At 42.5% G+C, this 17,682-nt stretch overlaps 1 protein-coding gene across 1 annotated transcript in view; it reads right to left on the bottom strand.

Moving 5' to 3' along the window:
- Qrfpr (pyroglutamylated RFamide peptide receptor) overlaps positions 1 to 16,383 on the bottom strand; it is a 73,682-nt gene extending 57,299 nt beyond the window's left edge. The window contains exon 1 of the mRNA XM_052721792.1: positions 15,831 to 16,383. Within this exon, the coding sequence (XP_052577752.1) occupies positions 15,831 to 16,167 (337 nt within the window). The 5' untranslated portion in view covers positions 16,168 to 16,383. The remainder of the gene's footprint in view (positions 1 to 15,830) is intronic.
- Positions 16,384 to 17,682: the final 1,299 nt, after the last annotated feature.

Genomic DNA, 17,682 nt, shown 5'->3' with positions numbered 1-17,682 from the left:
ATGCAGAAAAGGCATTTGACAAAATCCAACACCCCTTCATGATAAAGGTCTTGGAGCGATCAGGAATACAGGGAACATACCTAAACATAATAAAGGCAATTTACAGCAAGCCAACAGCCAACATCAAATTAAATGGAGAGAAACTCAAAACAATTCCACTAAAATCAGGAACCAGGCAAGGCCGTCCGCTCTCCCCATACTTATTCAATATAGTACTTGAAGTTCTAGCCAGAGCAATAAGACAACATAAGGAGATTAAGGGGATACAAATTGGAAAGGAAGAAGTCAAGCTTTCCCTATTTGCAGATGACATGATAGTATACTTGAGCAACCCCAAAGATTCCACCAAGGAACTGATACAGCTTATAAACACCTTCAGCAACATAGCAGGATACAAGATCAACTGAAAAAAATCAGTAGCCCTCCTATATATGATGGACAAAGAAGCGGAGAAGGAAATCAGAGATACATCACCCTTTACTATAGCCACAAATGACATAAAATACCTTGGGGTAACACTAACCAAGCAAGTGAAGGACCTATATGACAAGAACTTTAAGTCCCTGAAAAAAGAAATTAAAGAAGATGTCAGAAAATGGAAAGATCTCCCATGCTCATGGATAGGCAGGACTAACATAGTAAAAATGGCAATCTTACCAAAAGCAATCTACAGATTCAATGCAATCCCCATCAAAATACCAACACAATTCTTCACAGACCTGGAAAGAATAATACTCAACTTCATATGGAAAAACAAAAAAAAAACAGGATAGCCAAAAGAATCCTGTACAATAACACAACCTCTGGAGGCATCACGATCCCTGACTTCAAGCTCTACTATAGAGCTACAGTAATAAAAAAGCTTGGTACTGGCATAAAAACCGACATGTGGACCAATGGAATCGAATTGAAGACCCTGACATTAATCTGCACACCTATGAACATATAATTTTTGACAAAGAAGCCAAAAGTGCACAATGGAAAAAAGAAAGCATCTTCAACAAATGGTGCTGGCAAAACTGGATATCAACATGTAGAAGACTGCAAATAGATCCATATCTATCACCGTGCACAAAACTTAAGTCCAAGTGGATCAAGGACCTCAACATAAATCCAGCTACTGTGAACCTGCTAGAAGAGAAAGTAGGAAGTAGTCTTGAACGCATTGGCATAGGAGACCACTTCCTACATAGAACACCAGTAGCACAGACACTAAGAGAAACAATCAAGCAATGGGACCTCTTGAGACTGAGAAGCTTTTGTAGAGCAAAGGATATGGTCAACAAGGCAAAGCGACAGCCTACAGAATGGGAAAAGATCTTCACCAACCCCACATCTGACAGAGGACTGATATCCAGAATATATAAGGAACTCAAGAAATTAGACATCAAAATGTCCAACAGTCCAATTAAGAAATGGGCTATAGAACTAAACAGAGAATTCTCAACAGAGGAAACTCAAATGGCTGAAAGACATTTAAGGAATTGCTCAACATCCCTAATCATCAGGGAAATGCAAATCAAAACAACTCTGAGATATCACCTTACGCCTGTCAGAATGGCTAAGATCAAAAACACTGAAGACACCTTATGCTGGCTGGAGAGGATGTGGAGCTAGGGGAACTCTCCTCCACTGCTGGTGGGAATGCAAGCTTGTACAACCACTTTGGAAATCAATATGGCGCTTTCTTAGAAAATTGGGAATCCATCTCCCCCAAGATCCAGCTATACCACTCTTGGGCATATACCCAAGGAATGCTCAACCACACCACAAGAGTACTTGTTCAGCTATGTTCATATCAGCATTGTTTGTAATAGCCAGAACATGGAAACAGCCTAGATGCCCTTCAACTGAAGAATGGATAAACAAAATGTGGTACATATACACAATGGAATACTACTCAGCAGAGAAAAACAATGACATCATGAGGTTTGCAGACAAATGGATGGATCTAGAAAAAATCATCCTGAGTGAGGTAACCCAGACTCAGAAAGACAAACATGGTATGCACTCAGTCATAGCAGGATACTAGATGTGGAACAAGGATGACTGGACTGCTACTCACATCACCAGGGAGGCTACCTGGAAAACAGGACCCCAAGAAAGACACAGGGATCACCCAATGACAGAGAAATGGAATGAGATCTACATGAACAGCCTGGACATGAGTGGGGGTAGTGAAGGGCGAGGGTCGAGGGAAAGAGAGCTTGGGGGAGCGGGAGATCCCAGCTGGATCAACAACAGAGAGGGAGAACAAGGAATAGGAGACCATGGTAAATAAAGACCACATGAGAATAGGAAGAAGCAAAGTGCTAGAGAGGCCCACAGAAATCCACAAAGATACCCCCACAACAGACTGCTGGCAGTGGTCGAGAGACAGCCCGAACTGACCTACTCTGCTGATGGGATGGCCAAACACCCTAATTGTCGTGCTAGAAACCTCATCCAACTACTGAGGGATCTGGATGCAGAGATCCACGGCTACGCCCCGAGTGGATCTCTGGGAGTCCAATTAGCGAGAATGAGGAGGGTTTATATGAGCGAGAATTGTTGAGACCAAGGTTGGATAAAGCACAGGGACAAATAGTCAAACGAATGGAAACACATGAACTATGAACCAATGGCTGAGGGGCCCCCAACTGGATCAGGCCCTCTGAATGGGTGAGACAGTTGATTGGCTTGATCTGTTTGGGAGGCATCCAGGCAGTGGGACCGGGTCCTCTGCTCATTGCATGAGTTGGCTGTTTGAAACCTGGGGCCTACGCAGGATTGCTTGGCTCAGCCTGGGAGGAGGGGACTGAACCTACCTGGACTGAGTCTACCAGGTTGATCTCAGTCGGTGGGGGAGGCTTTGCCCTGGAGGAGGTGGGAATGGGAGGAGGGCTGGCGGGAAGGTGAGGGGGGCGGGAGGAGGGAGAACAAGGGAATCCGTGGCTGATATATAGAACTGAATTGCATTGCAAAATAAAAAAAAAGAAGAATGAAAAAAAATGAAAAAAAAGATTTTGATGAGCAACTAATTGAAAGCCCTGTAAATTTCCTCTCAATAAATGATTAAACAGTAAAATTCATTTACATAGTGTTGTTCATTGAACCACATTTAATTGGATTTTACATTGTGCTTTAGCAAATTCTTGAAGGCAAGGATTTACTCACCCTCCCATGAATAAAAGGGAAAGCAGAAGCTAGGAAAATTAACAAGCCAGAATAAATCAAAATAGAAATTGGTGATAAAAGGCAATCACCATTAATAAGTAGTCCTTAGTTCACTCTAGCGAAGGGCAAAAGTTGTGATGATAGCTGAGCCTTGGAGATGGTGAATTCCTTCTGCTGAGCTTCACAGAGCTGTTGCTCTGAGTTCTACCTCAGTTTCCATGGCAGCTACCTGCTTCTTGCCTTATATTCAAAAGATATTAGCCTCCTTCATGATTGCCACAAAATAAGCCATCCCATAAGAGCAATTACTTGAAATAAATTGAATCTTTGTTCCTCACAACCAAATAAAGCCTGTACAGAATACAGAAAAAAGTAGGTGCAATTTCATATGCCATCACAGAAATGAATACTGACCCCATGAAAGCTTCAAATGTGACTATAATGGAAAATGATATCCATTCATTTATTAGGACAAGGTTCTAGAATTTATGCTAAGAACTGTTCAATAGGCTTGTTAGATTAAACAGATCTGCTTCTGACCTTATAGTACTTATAGACTGGGAGTGGGGGTGGAATTCAAACTAGAGAAACAAATAATCACAAGGATATAAAATTGCCCAGATGTGCTATTTTTAATACTGAAAATCTAAATTTAATGTGAATTTTGAATGTGTTCATCAAATCAACCAGTACTTGCCAGCATCTTGTCAATTTATTAAACTCTGTGATTATACTGTAATATAAATTTAACTGAAGGTACATCTTTCTTGGAGTTTTATTTTATTTCATTATATACTGATTTTTTTTAACAGTGGCCATTGCTAGTTTCCAAGGCTTTGTTACTTTACCATTAAGAAAGTCTCAGCATCTACTCATGTTTCTTCCTCTGACTCTACAAAGAAGTCACTGCTTGAATCAGGCACATAATGATACTCTAATTAGCTTTTAACCCAATAAAATACCCACCATTAAAAATGAATCCTCTATTGTTTCTAGATGTTGCAGCAAAGAAACTCTTAAAAACGAAGCATGCAGTATCGTATACTGATTAGCACCATAGGTACTTCTGTGCCTGTGTTAACACAGAGTTATACAGACATGTAAATGCTGGAGTCAGGGAAGCTAGTTAACAGACTTGTCATGAAGGTTTCTACGAGTTTCTACATTTCAGAAATGTGTTCTCTGGGTCCACAGCTGGCAGCTGACTGCAAGGGGCAGAACTTATTCCAGACAGTTTTGCAGCCACTGATGGAGCACAGTTCACTGAAGTGAGAGAATTTTCTGGTACAGCCACTGTGGTTAAAACTCACAATGAAGCAGATTCTTCAGGTTCAAATCCTGGCATCTGCACTTCCCTCCTGAGTGAGCATAGACCATGTACTATATGACAAAGGACTAGCAAGCTACAGATTCCACCCTTCCCTCTGTAGATTTGGCTACCTTTCTCATGAGGAGGTGGGTTTCCAGATCTCTCAATCTGCAGCAGAAATATGACTTTCTTTGTCATAGGATGGTACTGTGAGACTCCTAATCCTGGGAGGCAAGACACTGGGAAAGCCTGTGTGCTAGCCTCCTTGAAGCAGCTCCATGAAAAGAACTTTGGGCTCTCCTGATAGAGGAAACCACCTGCAGCAGAGATGGTTTGTCCTTTGCTTATGATATCTATATAATCAGTGCCTAACAGGTCATATATAGACTTGTGGGTGATTGATACCAGAGAGACTAATGTAAGAACCCCTCATTTGAGCCAAGATGAAAGGGCTGCCATGCAAAATGTGAGCAATGGTTTCTTTTATCACCCTACTTCTGAGTGGCTTTTCACAGAGAACATATAATTGATAAAATGGTACATTTAAGCATCTTTTTTCTCACCTGTGAAATGAAAATAATGTATCTAGCACACGGTAAGCTATCTGTGCAGAGCTGGCTATTCTTATCATTCCCTCTGCTCTGAAGTGTGCAGTACAGCCCGTGACTGTCCAGATCGAGGAAATGCGTGCACTGTGGGAAAAAGCAGTCAACACCATGGGACCAGCATCATTGTGTCACAGTGCCCCTGGACCTAGTGGTCAAAGTGAGAAGACCTTACTCTCCTTTTCAGGCCATGAATCAGACAGCAAGGACATTCACAGAAAAATGATGGCATGTGCTCATAATGAAAGGAGATTTAGTATGTTACAGGCACAGTGTTGTCACAAGTGACCTGTTGAATTAAAAGACAAGGTAACACATCAATCAGATTTATGTTGATCTTGTGTGTCAACATTATCCCTACAGTCTGGGGTGACTTGGAAAAAAAACATGTGAGCCTTGCAGGTATTCATTACCAAAGCAGTTTCAGCCTCAGCAAAGCCTTCACCACCCACTCCATTACCCTTCCCTAGGGATCTACCACTGCCTCTGCAGTAAACAAAAGCAGCACTGTATGTGGTAATATATTGTGCACCCCAATAAAACTTATCTGGGGATCAGTGGACACAGCCAGCCACTAGATTAAACATAGAAGCCAGGCGCTGGTGGCACACACCTTTAATCCCAGCACTAGGAAGGAAGTGAAATAGCTGGGCAGAGAAAGGTATATAAGGCATGAGGAGACAGGAACTAAAGCTTTTTTGGCTGGAACCTTTTGGCTAGAGGCCTTTTGGCTAGAGGCCTTTTAGCTAGAGAGCTTTTTCGGCTGAGGACTCAGAGGCTTTCAAATAGAGGATTCGTGGAATTGGTGAGGTGAGATGTGGCAGTGGCTTGTTCCTTTGTCTCTCTGCTCTTTCAGCATTTACCCCAATATCAGGCTCTGGGTTTTTTATTATAACACCATTTAAGAAATTTGTGCAACAACTATGCTCTATTTTTTCAGTTCAAAGGACAAGTCTGAATCCTAATATTCTCAGAATAAAAGTAATGATTGTTATGTAACTATTCAATAAATTAGCACAAATTATTTATAAATTGATATGATTATAGCAGTTGTTTTATACAAATACCTAATGAATATATTTAAGACATTCCCCACAGCATGACAGTTTCTTAACTTCTTGTTGTTTTCTTTATTTTTCTGTGTGTATGGGTGTTTTGCCTACATGTTTGTCCGTGTACTACAATTGTGCGGTACCTAGGAAAATCGTTAGAGGGTGCTGACTCCCCTCGAACTGGAGCTACGGGAGTTAGCCACCATCTGGGTGCTGGCAATTGATCCCTGCTCTTCTGGAAGTCAGTGCTCTTTCTTCAGCACCTTTGCTTGTGTTTTGAGACAGGGTCTCATGTATCCCAGGTTGGCCTTGAACTCACCATGTTGCTGAGAACCACCTTAAACTTCTAGTCCTCCTGCCCTTCCCTGCCCTGCCCCCACCCCCAGTGCTTGGATTATGGGTGCACACCACTATACCTGGTTTATGTGGTGCTATGACTCAAAATCAGGCTCTGATCCATGCTGCACAGACATTCTACCAACTGAGCTACATCCTCTTACCCAATTTTTTAAATCATTCTTATTAGATAAAAATCTATTCTACAAATATATCAAACACTTAAAAAATAGCACTGAAATTCTCACAATTAGTTACAGTTGTTACAGTAAGTGCCCCATCCTGTTAATGCATGTCATCCTTTATTGTCACATCAATCCTTCCAAGTATGTATGTTTTCCCAAAGGTACAGGTGAAGAAACTCTATTTTAAATTTTTAGCCGGGCGGTGGTGGCGCACGCCTTTAATCCCAGAGCCAGGCGGATCTCTGTGAGTTTGAGGCCAGCCTGGGCTACCAAGTAAGTTCCAGGAAAGGCGCAAAGCTACACAGAGAAACCCTGTCTCAAAAAAACCAAAAAAAAAAAAAAAAAAAAAAATTTTAAATAATTATCCTCAATGTCAAACACTGTTTTGCCAACTTATGTCATTAGCAGATTCTAAATGCATTTTAGCTCCACAACGATTTTCTTAAAATATTGACTTCTTTTCATTCATATACTAAAGATTTTCATTAATTTATTTGTTTAGACAATATCTTACCCAATAACTCAGGATGTCCTCATATTTGCAACAATCTTGCTGTCTCAGCCTCCCAAGTACTTGAATTGTAAGCATGGGCAAGATACCCAGCTTTGAAAGAGATTTGTAGGTGAAAAATGCAAATAACCCTTTAAGATTTATCTTTCATTTTCAATCGTGTGTGTGTGTGTGTGTGTGTGTGTGTGTGTGTGTGTGTGTGTGTGTGTGTGTGTGTAGGTACTCAGAGACCAGAAGAGGGTGTTGGATACCCGAAACTGGAGCCACAGGTGATTGTGAGCTGCCTGATATGGTTGCTTGGCACTCACGTCCCGCCCTCTGTGAGAACAAGTGGAGCCTAACTGAGTGATATCTCCAGCTCCGAGGTGTAACTATTACAGGCATGTTAGAATCAAGCTGGAAGTCCTAAAAACTGGATAGATATTAACATTTTTGCTAAAATTCATCAAATTATACAACTTACATCTTTGTCATATAATTCTTCTTCTGCTTCATCTAACACATCAGAGTCAGCATCAGGTATTATAAGGCTCTTATCTGCTTTGCCTCTAATAGGGGATGATTTAAGGCCAGGCATTTATTGTAGAACCTAGTTGATACAGTAACTAATAAATGGGAGATCAGAATTGTCAGCCAAGGTTGTGTGATTCCACAGTACATATTTGTTTTCCTACACCACACTATCTTTGTTTTCTCTCAGGAGAGGTACAGACACACTATCTATTCAGATTTCTGTTATATAAATGACCTACAGCTTTGATGATATGAACAAAAACATCTTAGAAACTCAGTCAAAGGGAGAATGGACATATTGGGTTTTAATTTCAGTTTTGAGAAATCACATAAAACAGGAAGCTTGTACCTGTGCACTTCAGTACTAGTCATTGGGGACCTGCAGTTACAGAGTCAACAAATGTGAGCACAGCATCTGCTGAATCTTTCTTGGTACCACAGGCTAAAGAGAACTGGCCAGAGAAGGTACCTAACTCCACCCACTGACCTACCATGATGCCTCAGCAGAGTAGGCAATCAAGAAAACCATCCACCACAGAGGACATAAACATAAAAGGAGTGGCAGAGAGTGATGTCCATCCCAGACCAGGAGAGGTTGACAGGGGTTCATCTTGATCTCAAAAAGCCTACTTTGGGACTTAGGCTATGAAGAACATCAAAAAATCAAAGATGAGGGATACATGTTTGAGAATCTTAGAGCCCCATCAATTGAATTCAGCCCCACAGATGCATGTGACCAATTGTATGAAACACATTGGACTGGCCTGCACACTGTCCTCCTCCAGAAAAACTTCTTGTTCAGCAGTCAAGCATTCCCCAGCAGGTTGGTGGCTAATGGGGTCACACATGTCTCTACTGCAGCTGTTAGCCTGGCTTGCCACACTTACCATACCTATAGTCATTTAACGTGATGAATCCACATTCATGAAACCATATGAATCCACCAAGACTCGGAGTTTATCACTTACACAGAAAGAACAAATTAGATCTACATGGTATCAGTTCTTTGTGTCCCTAGTCCCAGAGAAAGACAGCAAACCTGAAGGTCAAGATGACCAGTAACATAGTCAATGATTCACTCTGAAGTCAAGTATTCCATACCATTGTACACCCTGTACTGAGGTGGGAAGTTCTTAGGTCAAATTAATCCAAAGTAGGGAGATGGCTGGAAACAGTTACCCACAAGAAAGGGATAGGAAACTATTTTCAGTAGTGTCTTACTCCAGGAGGTATCTCCAGGAATTCTGTTAAGACTCAGGTTGGATGTGTAGTCTGTGTAGTCTGGGTGAATACATGTAAGTTGTCCATAATGCCATGGCAAAGATACCCTTCCTACTCTACCTAGTCTACCTAAGTTACTCAGGTAGGAGTGAGCCCAGCATTCCCCACCATCCCTCCTCCAGCTCATCACCATCACAGGACACAGGAGTAAGATCTGAAAAGAGGGTTCCACAGTTTGGGCTATAAGTTAAGGATACAAGGAAAACTTTCAAGTTTGTTACTGCTTTTCCTATGATGTGACTATAAATACTACTGACCCAATTCTAGACATTGATGTGCTGAGATGGAAATGTTGGGGAGGAGCCTACAATGTCCTGTGCCCATTTCATGCTACTATGGGTGCAGTGCAGACCAGGGCCTGGGTAGTCTTTTGGACACACAGAGCTCAATGGATCCTCCCACAATCCTGTGTAAAGAGTGACGTGATTTTTCTAATGGTGACTGGAAAAATCAACTAAAAGCAATTTCAAAAAAAAAGAGGTTCAAAAATACCCTAAGTTTTGGTGGCAAGCTCAAGAGAGTGCCCATCACAGATGGTGTCCATTTGAAAGGTGCTCATAGGGAAAGGAAAGGTAAGAAATTGAATTTCCTTGTGGCTGATCTGAGAATTCCCCCACAAGGAATGGTTCTTAATCTTGACAACACATGGAACCCCTTGAGTTTTACAAGGTAAAGATACCTAGTTCTCACCCCTAAAGATACTGAATTAGTTGGTTTGATTGTGAATACTGCTACCACCCTTTCAAAAGTTCCAGAGATCAGGAACCATTATGATTTACAGCTAAGGTTGAGACTCATGGAGGCCCTGTAAATATCAACAGTACCAACATGGTTAAAATAAAGAAATGGTGGGATGTAGTGGCTTTTAATAGCACAGTCCTGTCCACGTGGACCAGTGTGGTTTTGGTTTTAATTTATTTAAGGAATAGAACTTAAAACTGCTTGTAAAATTCAGAAAGTAGTATATAAAAGGAGTCTAGCAAAGGTTCACGGCAACTGCATTGTGTGCAGCCTGTTATATCTTTATTGAAGTCCTTAATCTTTTTGGAGTCTTTCAAGATGAGTTTGGGATACTCAACTCAATTTTTGGCCTCCACACATAAATGCACTGGTGAGCATATTCTTGTATACACATGCACACACATACCACACACACCACATATATATGTATATGTGTGTATATATACATATATATACACACACACACACACACACATATATATATATCATATCCCACTGTGCCTTAAGCTTTTACCTCCCTGGTTACCTCTCTCTCTTAGACCCACCCTTGTCTCCAATCTCAACCCATCAGGCTCTGAACATTCTCTGCTGAGTCCTGATCCTTACTTTCCAGCACTGTGTGCTGGGGAACCTTGACCACCACAAACCCCCCATCCCCTATCTCTTCCTTGAACACTTCATTCCCCTTCATAATAATCCACAAGAACATTGTTTTCTTATACCCAACAGCACACCTGCAAAATCCTGAATACTTGTATGATCTGTACTGCAATGATTATAGCTGAGACTGGGGAGAAGTACAAGATATGATGAGAGAATTCTGACAGAATATCTTGGTGTAAAAGCCTCTGCTGCAAATCAGGTGCAAGATTCCTTCAAGGAATGATTAGCACTGAGCCCAGAGTCTGCCAGAAATGAGACCTGAGAGTAGCCTCTACACAGATATGAATCATGAAGAAGAGACTGCACACTGCTCTCATGCTCATGCATTAATACAGAAGGGTTAAAATTAATAAGGGTATAGAAATGCAAAGGGAATGAATGGAATATAGAAGTTAATAAAAACTAAGTAAAGGTGGCTAGAAACAAAATATGATTGGTTGGGGAAGCTAAAGGGATCTCTAACACAGTGTAAAGAAAGATAAAAAATGAAAGAAGAGGTGATATGAAGAGTCTGGAGATAAGAACAGGTAAATGTGATAGTCCTAAAACAGTTACAGGCCAATTCAACCCTGGCCTCTGCCCAACAGACCAAAGGAAAGCACACAGAACATCCCAGGCCCCATTTCAGCCCACGCCAATCCTAATATCAATGTAAAGGAAATAAAACATATTGTCTTAGTTAGGGTTTACTATTGCTGTAAAGAGACACCATGACCACAGCAACTCTTATAAAGAAAACATTTAATTGAGGATGACTTATTTACGGTTTCAGAGGTTCAGTCCATTATGATCATGAAGGGGGGCAAGGCAGCATGCAGGCAGACATGCTGTCGGGGCTGAGAGTGCTATATCTTGCAGGCAACAGGAAGCTGACTGAATCACTGGGTGGTATTTGGGCATAGGAAACCTCAAAGCCCACCTCCACAGTGACACACTTCCTCCAACAAGGCCATACCCACTCCAACAAAGGCACACCTCCTAATAATGCCACTCCCTATGAGATTGTGAGAGCAATGACGTTCAAACTATCACATTCCACTCCCTGGCCCCCATAAGTTTGTGACAATATCATAATGCAAAATTCACTTAATCCAACTTCAAAAGTCCCCATAGTCTATCACAGTCTCAACAATGTTTTAAAGTCCAAAGTTCAAAGTCTCTTCTGAGATTCAAGCAGTCTCTGAACTGTAACCACCTGCAAAAATCAAAGTCTAAAAGCAGATCACATACTTCCACCATATAATGTCACAGGATATACATTACCATTGCAAAACACAGGAAAGGGAGCATAGCAAAAAATACACACACACACACACACACACACACACACACACACACACACACACACACACACACACCGGACCAAAGCAAGACCGAAAACCAGCTGGGCAAACTCTAAACTCTAAACTCTGCATCTCCATGTCTGATGTCAAAACTCTCTCCACATCTCCAACTCCATTCAGCTTTGTTAACTGCCACACATACACTGTTGAAGGTACCCAGAGAAGCTAGCTCCAAGAATTCCTAGGGGGGGGATGAGTGAGCCAAAGACAACAGCAAAGGAAGTAGGTTGATAAAGAGAACTGCACACCAGCTCACCTTCTGCCAAACAGTAAATGGAACTGCTGCAAATCAGGTACATCACCTAAGGAATGGAATTCAAGCAAATAAACTCATACTTACAGATTCAGCTGTCACTGTTGGTACCAAAAGACACACAATGTCTTTGCTTAGTGATGTGGTAGAAGAGACAGCCTGGTGTTTTCATTTCCTTGGCTCTCTGTTTTGCAGGCCTAATTTGTAGCTGTTGATTTCTATGGTATAAATACTCTCGGTAGGGATAATTTTAAGCCCACAAGAAGACATCTTGACACAATCTCTGGGTAGAGCTGTTGGGTACCACAGGCTCCAAAGGTCAGAGCAAGGTGAATGTGAGCTGAGAGCTACTGTCTGGACTTGGACTGACACAGGCAATTCTAGGAGTACTTCAGGAGAGTCTGTATGTAGGCAGGTCTGAGAACAGCTGCTTACAGGGATGCTTACTACACTTCCAGTGGCATGTGCATCACCCTAGGATTGTGGTAAGACACTTAGTAAGAGCTGCGGTCTCCAGGAAGTGAGATGTGCTGTTATTTGTCAACTTGACACAAGCTGAAGCTGTCCGGGAGGAAGAAACCCCGCTTGAGAACATGCTTCCATCAGATTGCCCACAGGCCAGTCTGTGAGACATTTTCTTCATTAGACTGATGTGAGGGATAGACCTTGGGGCAGTGCCACCCCGAGGAAGTTGTTCTTGGGCCATATCAGCAAGTAGAGAGCAAAACTACAAGCAGACAAACAGTAGTCCTCTATGCCTTCTACTTTCAGTTCCTTCCTCCAAGCTCTTGCCTTGAGTTCTTGTCCTGACTTCCCTTGGTGGTGGATTGTGACTGAGATGTCTAAGACAAATAAAGCCTTTCCTCCCCAGGTTGCTTTGGTCATGGTGTTTTATCCCAGCAATGGAAAGCAAGCTAGGAGAGGAAAGGAGTAAGCCTTCGGAAGGACAGACAGTCATGCGCAGACTACTGCTGTCAAAAATGCTTAGAAAAGAGTCTTAGAAAAATCGTAACTTGTGTTGTGAATTATAACTTATGACCAAGGCTATACCTATGCTTTATTTTACCCAAATGCATTTTGCTCCTTAAATCTGAGTTAGATGCCAGTACCATGAAAATCTATGTTCATGGCTTCTCTTGGAAGAGAAATAGAAAGAGTGATTACTGAAGAAAATGTGACAACCCTGCCCACACCTCTGGAGGAGGCTATATTGCCCTTCCAGGAGGCAGCCTCCCTTCTGCCGCTGTCTGTCCCACTTCATCGCTGGAGGCATTTGAGAGGCATTTATGTTTGGGGGTTTTATATAACATATTTTCCTCTCCAGTCACAGTAGCCTTCTTTTCTCATTTCCTACAATTTTCCACATATTGGCTGTGTATTCCTGAAATGCCTTACACAGTGTTCTTAAAACATCAGACCTTTTTCTCTCCAAACTGTGGACTGACCATGTTCCTACAGCATAGCCCATTCTCCTGTGTGGAAAACAATAGGAATCATTCTTCAAGACCCAGCTCAAACAACACAGCCAAGGAAAGCCTTCCCAACTCTACTGCACACTGGATCTTCTTCTAAACAGTAAATACTATCTTAGCTCACTTGGATTATATTCTATTCTCTGAGGCCCCACAAGGGTCTAGATAAGCTTTGTTTTTATGTTCTCAAGGAAAAATAATTTGCCATATAACATATTCTTAATCACATTATCAAATAAATAAAGAATTAATTTTTGACTCTTATTAGCTTTGATTGTCTTTTGTTAATTCATCAGAGGAATTTTGCAATACCATGCTAATCTATAATATGCAAGTTACATTTCTTTCATATCCTTGGCCAGTCCCTCTGTAGGCCATTTCTTCTCTTCTCAAGTTCTGTTGTTGGTTACTCAATATATGAAATATTATTTATTCTGTAAGTCTTTTCCTAGATAAATAAGGAGAGGCCACTTATAATTAAATAGTTCTTAATAACTTGTGTTTCCATGACATGGCCACTTCATTGTTTTGCTTCTGCTTTTTGAGACAGAGTTTCACCATGCCACCTAGGCTGGCCAGAAACACAAAATCATACTGCCTCTCTCTACCTCCCTTGCTGCTTGGATTAGAGGTGCGTGCCACCATACCTGGGATAATCACCCTTTCCAAACCACTTTTTGCTAACACACTTTATTCTTACAGAATCCCTATAAAATATAAGAGCAACATATGATCTTCATTTAGTATTTAGAAGCTAAAGTGACACATCCTCCCCAGGGTAGGAAGAAAGGGAAGCAGAAAGCTTGAGAGAAGCCTCAGCTGTGCCTACCTGTGACCTCTTAGGGAAGATCTGTGACCTTCCTGAGCATTATCCCTCAACAGGACTTGGAGTAGAAGATCTGCCTCACTCTACTTGCAGACTTCTCCAAATTTTAACATGTTATTTAAAAACTGGAGCCCAGATATGTTCAGTAAGCCTGTGTTAGAGCCAAAGTAGTAACTCTGGTCCTTCAATAGTCGGCAAAGACTCTGCTGCTTGTGCTCACTGTCACAATGGCAGTATAACTACCCAGTAGAACAAGTGTGTTCCTAAATATGCATGTGAGCAGGAAAAGCAGTAACTCTATAACTTCTCCTCAAGAAGCACTTTCTATTTGATAATCCAGAATTGTCCCTTTAATTTGATGGAATTAGCTGTAGTGGGTAACTCTAGGATGCCCACATGCAATTGTTTTTATCAGAGAACACAGATAATTTCTAATTTATAATCAATTTATAAAGATCTATACCCTGGAATACTTTCAAATCAATGCTATGTATTCATTATTTGATGCTTTTCAGAAAATACATCATAGGTGAAATAACAGTCAGCAATTTAGTATCCTTATCCCAAACAAGAAATGCGGCTCAAACTACTGAAAAACAGCAATGCTAAAGGTATTCTCTGGTGATCCCCTGGTGGTTGGTAAGGTGAGATAAGAACAGCCTCCCTGTGTTTAAAGAAATTAGCCTAGGGGTAGAAATGGCAGCATGAGAAGGCATAATGATCCATTCTCGTGCATTTACAACCACTTTCTAAGAATTTCAACTGTTTATGAAAGCAGGTAGAATTAGGGCTTCCTGTCCAATGCCCTGGAAGCAGTGGGGGAGAACATTGCTAAAGGTCTTGGGGGGCCCAGGAACTCAGTGTCCTACCGTCTTTCTGTCCCAACCACTGCTCCTCCTTCTTGACTCCTCCTGTCTTTATGGTTTCTGTGCCGTTTCTACCCCTTGTTCCAATGGAGGACAATTTCACCCGCCCTTTAGAAGTCAAGAGGGGACGTGTTTACTGTTACTTCTCCCTTTACAAATCCGTGAATACAAATACTAGAAAGAACTAAACCAAGACATTTTTCTGCATTGTATATTGGTTGTGAATGGTTTTAAGTCTGTGTATTAGCGAATACATGCAAGAAGCTGTCTTGGAAGTCACATAAGCAACTGGGAAGGAAGCCTGGAAGTTGGGGCGAAGGAGAGAGAAAAAAAAGTACCTTTGGGATTTTTTATTAATTGAAAGATTATTCTAAAATTGTAATGGTTTATTTTAAACAGTGTGTGTGTGTGTGTGTGTGTGTGTGTGTGTGTGTGTGTGTGTATGTGTGTGTGTGTGTGTAACTTTGTAATTATGGGAAGGAGCTGAAATGAGTGAAGAATCACCCCTGCCCTGGACTGTACTTAAATCTTACTGCAAACAATGTATCTACGGGACAAGAAGGGATGCTGGCCCGAACGTAAGGTGCAAAGAAAATAAAACAAAGAAACAAATTTGCCTCCTCAGCAAGTAAGGCCCTCAGGGAAGTTCTTTGAATTCAGGGAATCTCTTGATGAAGAAACAAAAGGCAACCAGAAAGGACAACTGGGACCTCCTTACCCCCCAGCCAGGTGTCCGAGACGTTCTGGAGCATGGTGACCGGGATGCAGAAGAAGACGATGAGTAAGTCGCTGAGCACCAGGGAGCAGATGAAGATGTTGGTGACGGTGCGCATGGCTTTGCTGCGGGTCACCACGTAGACCACCAGGGCGTTGCCGAAGAGCGCCAGGGCAAAGATGAGCAGGCCGGTGAGCAGCAGGGCCAGCCTGGCGCGTGCGGGCAGCTGCGGGGTGAGCACCAGTGGCCGCAGCCCATAGCGCGCGATGAACTGTGCGCGAGTCAGGTTGTGCAGCCGCAGCAGCGCCGAGAGCTGCTCCGCGGTCAAGTTCCACGGCATGCTGGGCTCCACAACCGCGGCGTCCGCGCGTGGGGTGGCCAGGGCCGGGGAGGCGCGGGAAAGAAGCGCCGCCGCAGTGCGAGCCGCGCGAGGGAAGCTGGCGGTGACTAGGGCAAAGTCAGTGCCGCCAGCCAAACTGTTAGCAGTTCTAAGAAAGTTCCCAGCCAGGCGCCGAGGTCCACGGAAACTGCAGAAACCTCACAGAGCCACAGGAGGCGCGGCGCCTCTTGCTCCCCAGTTTTCTGGACCCTAGCGGAGCTGAACCCCGCCCCTCCGCAGACTCCACAGCCCCTGGCGGGCTGTCTCCTGAGCAAATGCACCCAATATCCAGCAGCCTTCGTTGTCAAGAGCCATTCAGAGCCCTGCTGCTGAGGTTATGAGAAGCCCCTTGGTTCTCCTCTTGTGCAATTATGTATGGGTCACAACTGCCCGTGGCAAAATAGGGTTAAGTATTTTCTTCATTGAAATAATAATTACAGAAGAGAAGTTGCAGTCATAAAAAAGAGGGTCTCATTCATACACCCAGTTTTCCTTGTCATGTCTCAATTATGTATAACACAGTACAAACCCAGACATTTTGGGTTTACAGTAAAAACCCAGAAACTTATTGTAAAACAGTTGGGCAGTCTCCAGCATTGGCTTGTTACTGATAAAACTATGAAAAAGCACAAACTGGTTTTTCTATGGATGTAGCTTGTATTTCTATTACGGGAAGCACCAAGAAGTTTGTCAAGTCTGTCATGTCTGGGCTAGTTTTTGTTGTTGTTTTGTTTTGTTTCGTTTTATCAGCTTGACACAAGGTAGACTTATCAGAGAAGAGGAAACCACCGTTGAGAAAATGTGCCTACACGCAAGTCTTGGGAGTATTGCCTTGATTAATGACGAATGTGGGAGGGCCCAGCTCTCTGTGGGCAGTGCAGCCAGAGATGGGTAATTCTGGAGAGTATAAGAAAGCAGGCTGAGCAAGCCATGACAGAGCAAGCCGTACTCCTCCATGACCGTGTATCAGTTCCTGCCTTCAGGTTCCTGTCCTGGCTTCCCTCAGTGATGGAGCGTGACCTGAGAGTTGTAAGCTGTATAAACCCCTCTTCCCGAGTTGCTTCTGGTCGTGATGTTTTTTATATATTTTGGGGGTGATTCTGTACCAGTGAAATCGGGGTCACCACTTGGAGTTCTTAGCCTCACAAAAAGAAAGAAGAGACTCGAAAGGAATCTTGGATACTCTTGTAGTTTAAAAGAAAAAGTTTAATGCTACTGTAAAACACATACCCTCCCAATCACACCCTAGTATCACTTAAGAAATGGCCCAAAGTTGAGGAGGATGCAACCTATTTTTGCCATGAAAACCTAGAGATCTAGTTCCAAAGCTTTTCAGTAGAAGGGGTTGGTGTCTGGACTGGAGTTCTAGTCCTGACCCTCACACAAAGCCTCCAGAAACGATGCTCAGAGGGAAGATAAGGAACCGGAGCTCCCGGCCGGCATTGCTGACTAGAGAACCAAGGGCGTTTCTAACAG

Source organism: Peromyscus californicus, unplaced genomic scaffold (assembly GCF_007827085.1).
Source record: "Peromyscus californicus insignis strain IS unplaced genomic scaffold, ASM782708v3 Scaffold_6__1_contigs__length_162567912, whole genome shotgun sequence".
Lineage (NCBI taxonomy): Eukaryota > Metazoa > Chordata > Mammalia > Rodentia > Cricetidae > Peromyscus > Peromyscus californicus.
The sequence above is the reverse complement of the archived record's forward strand: the minus strand, read 5'-3'. Positions and strand labels throughout refer to the sequence as shown.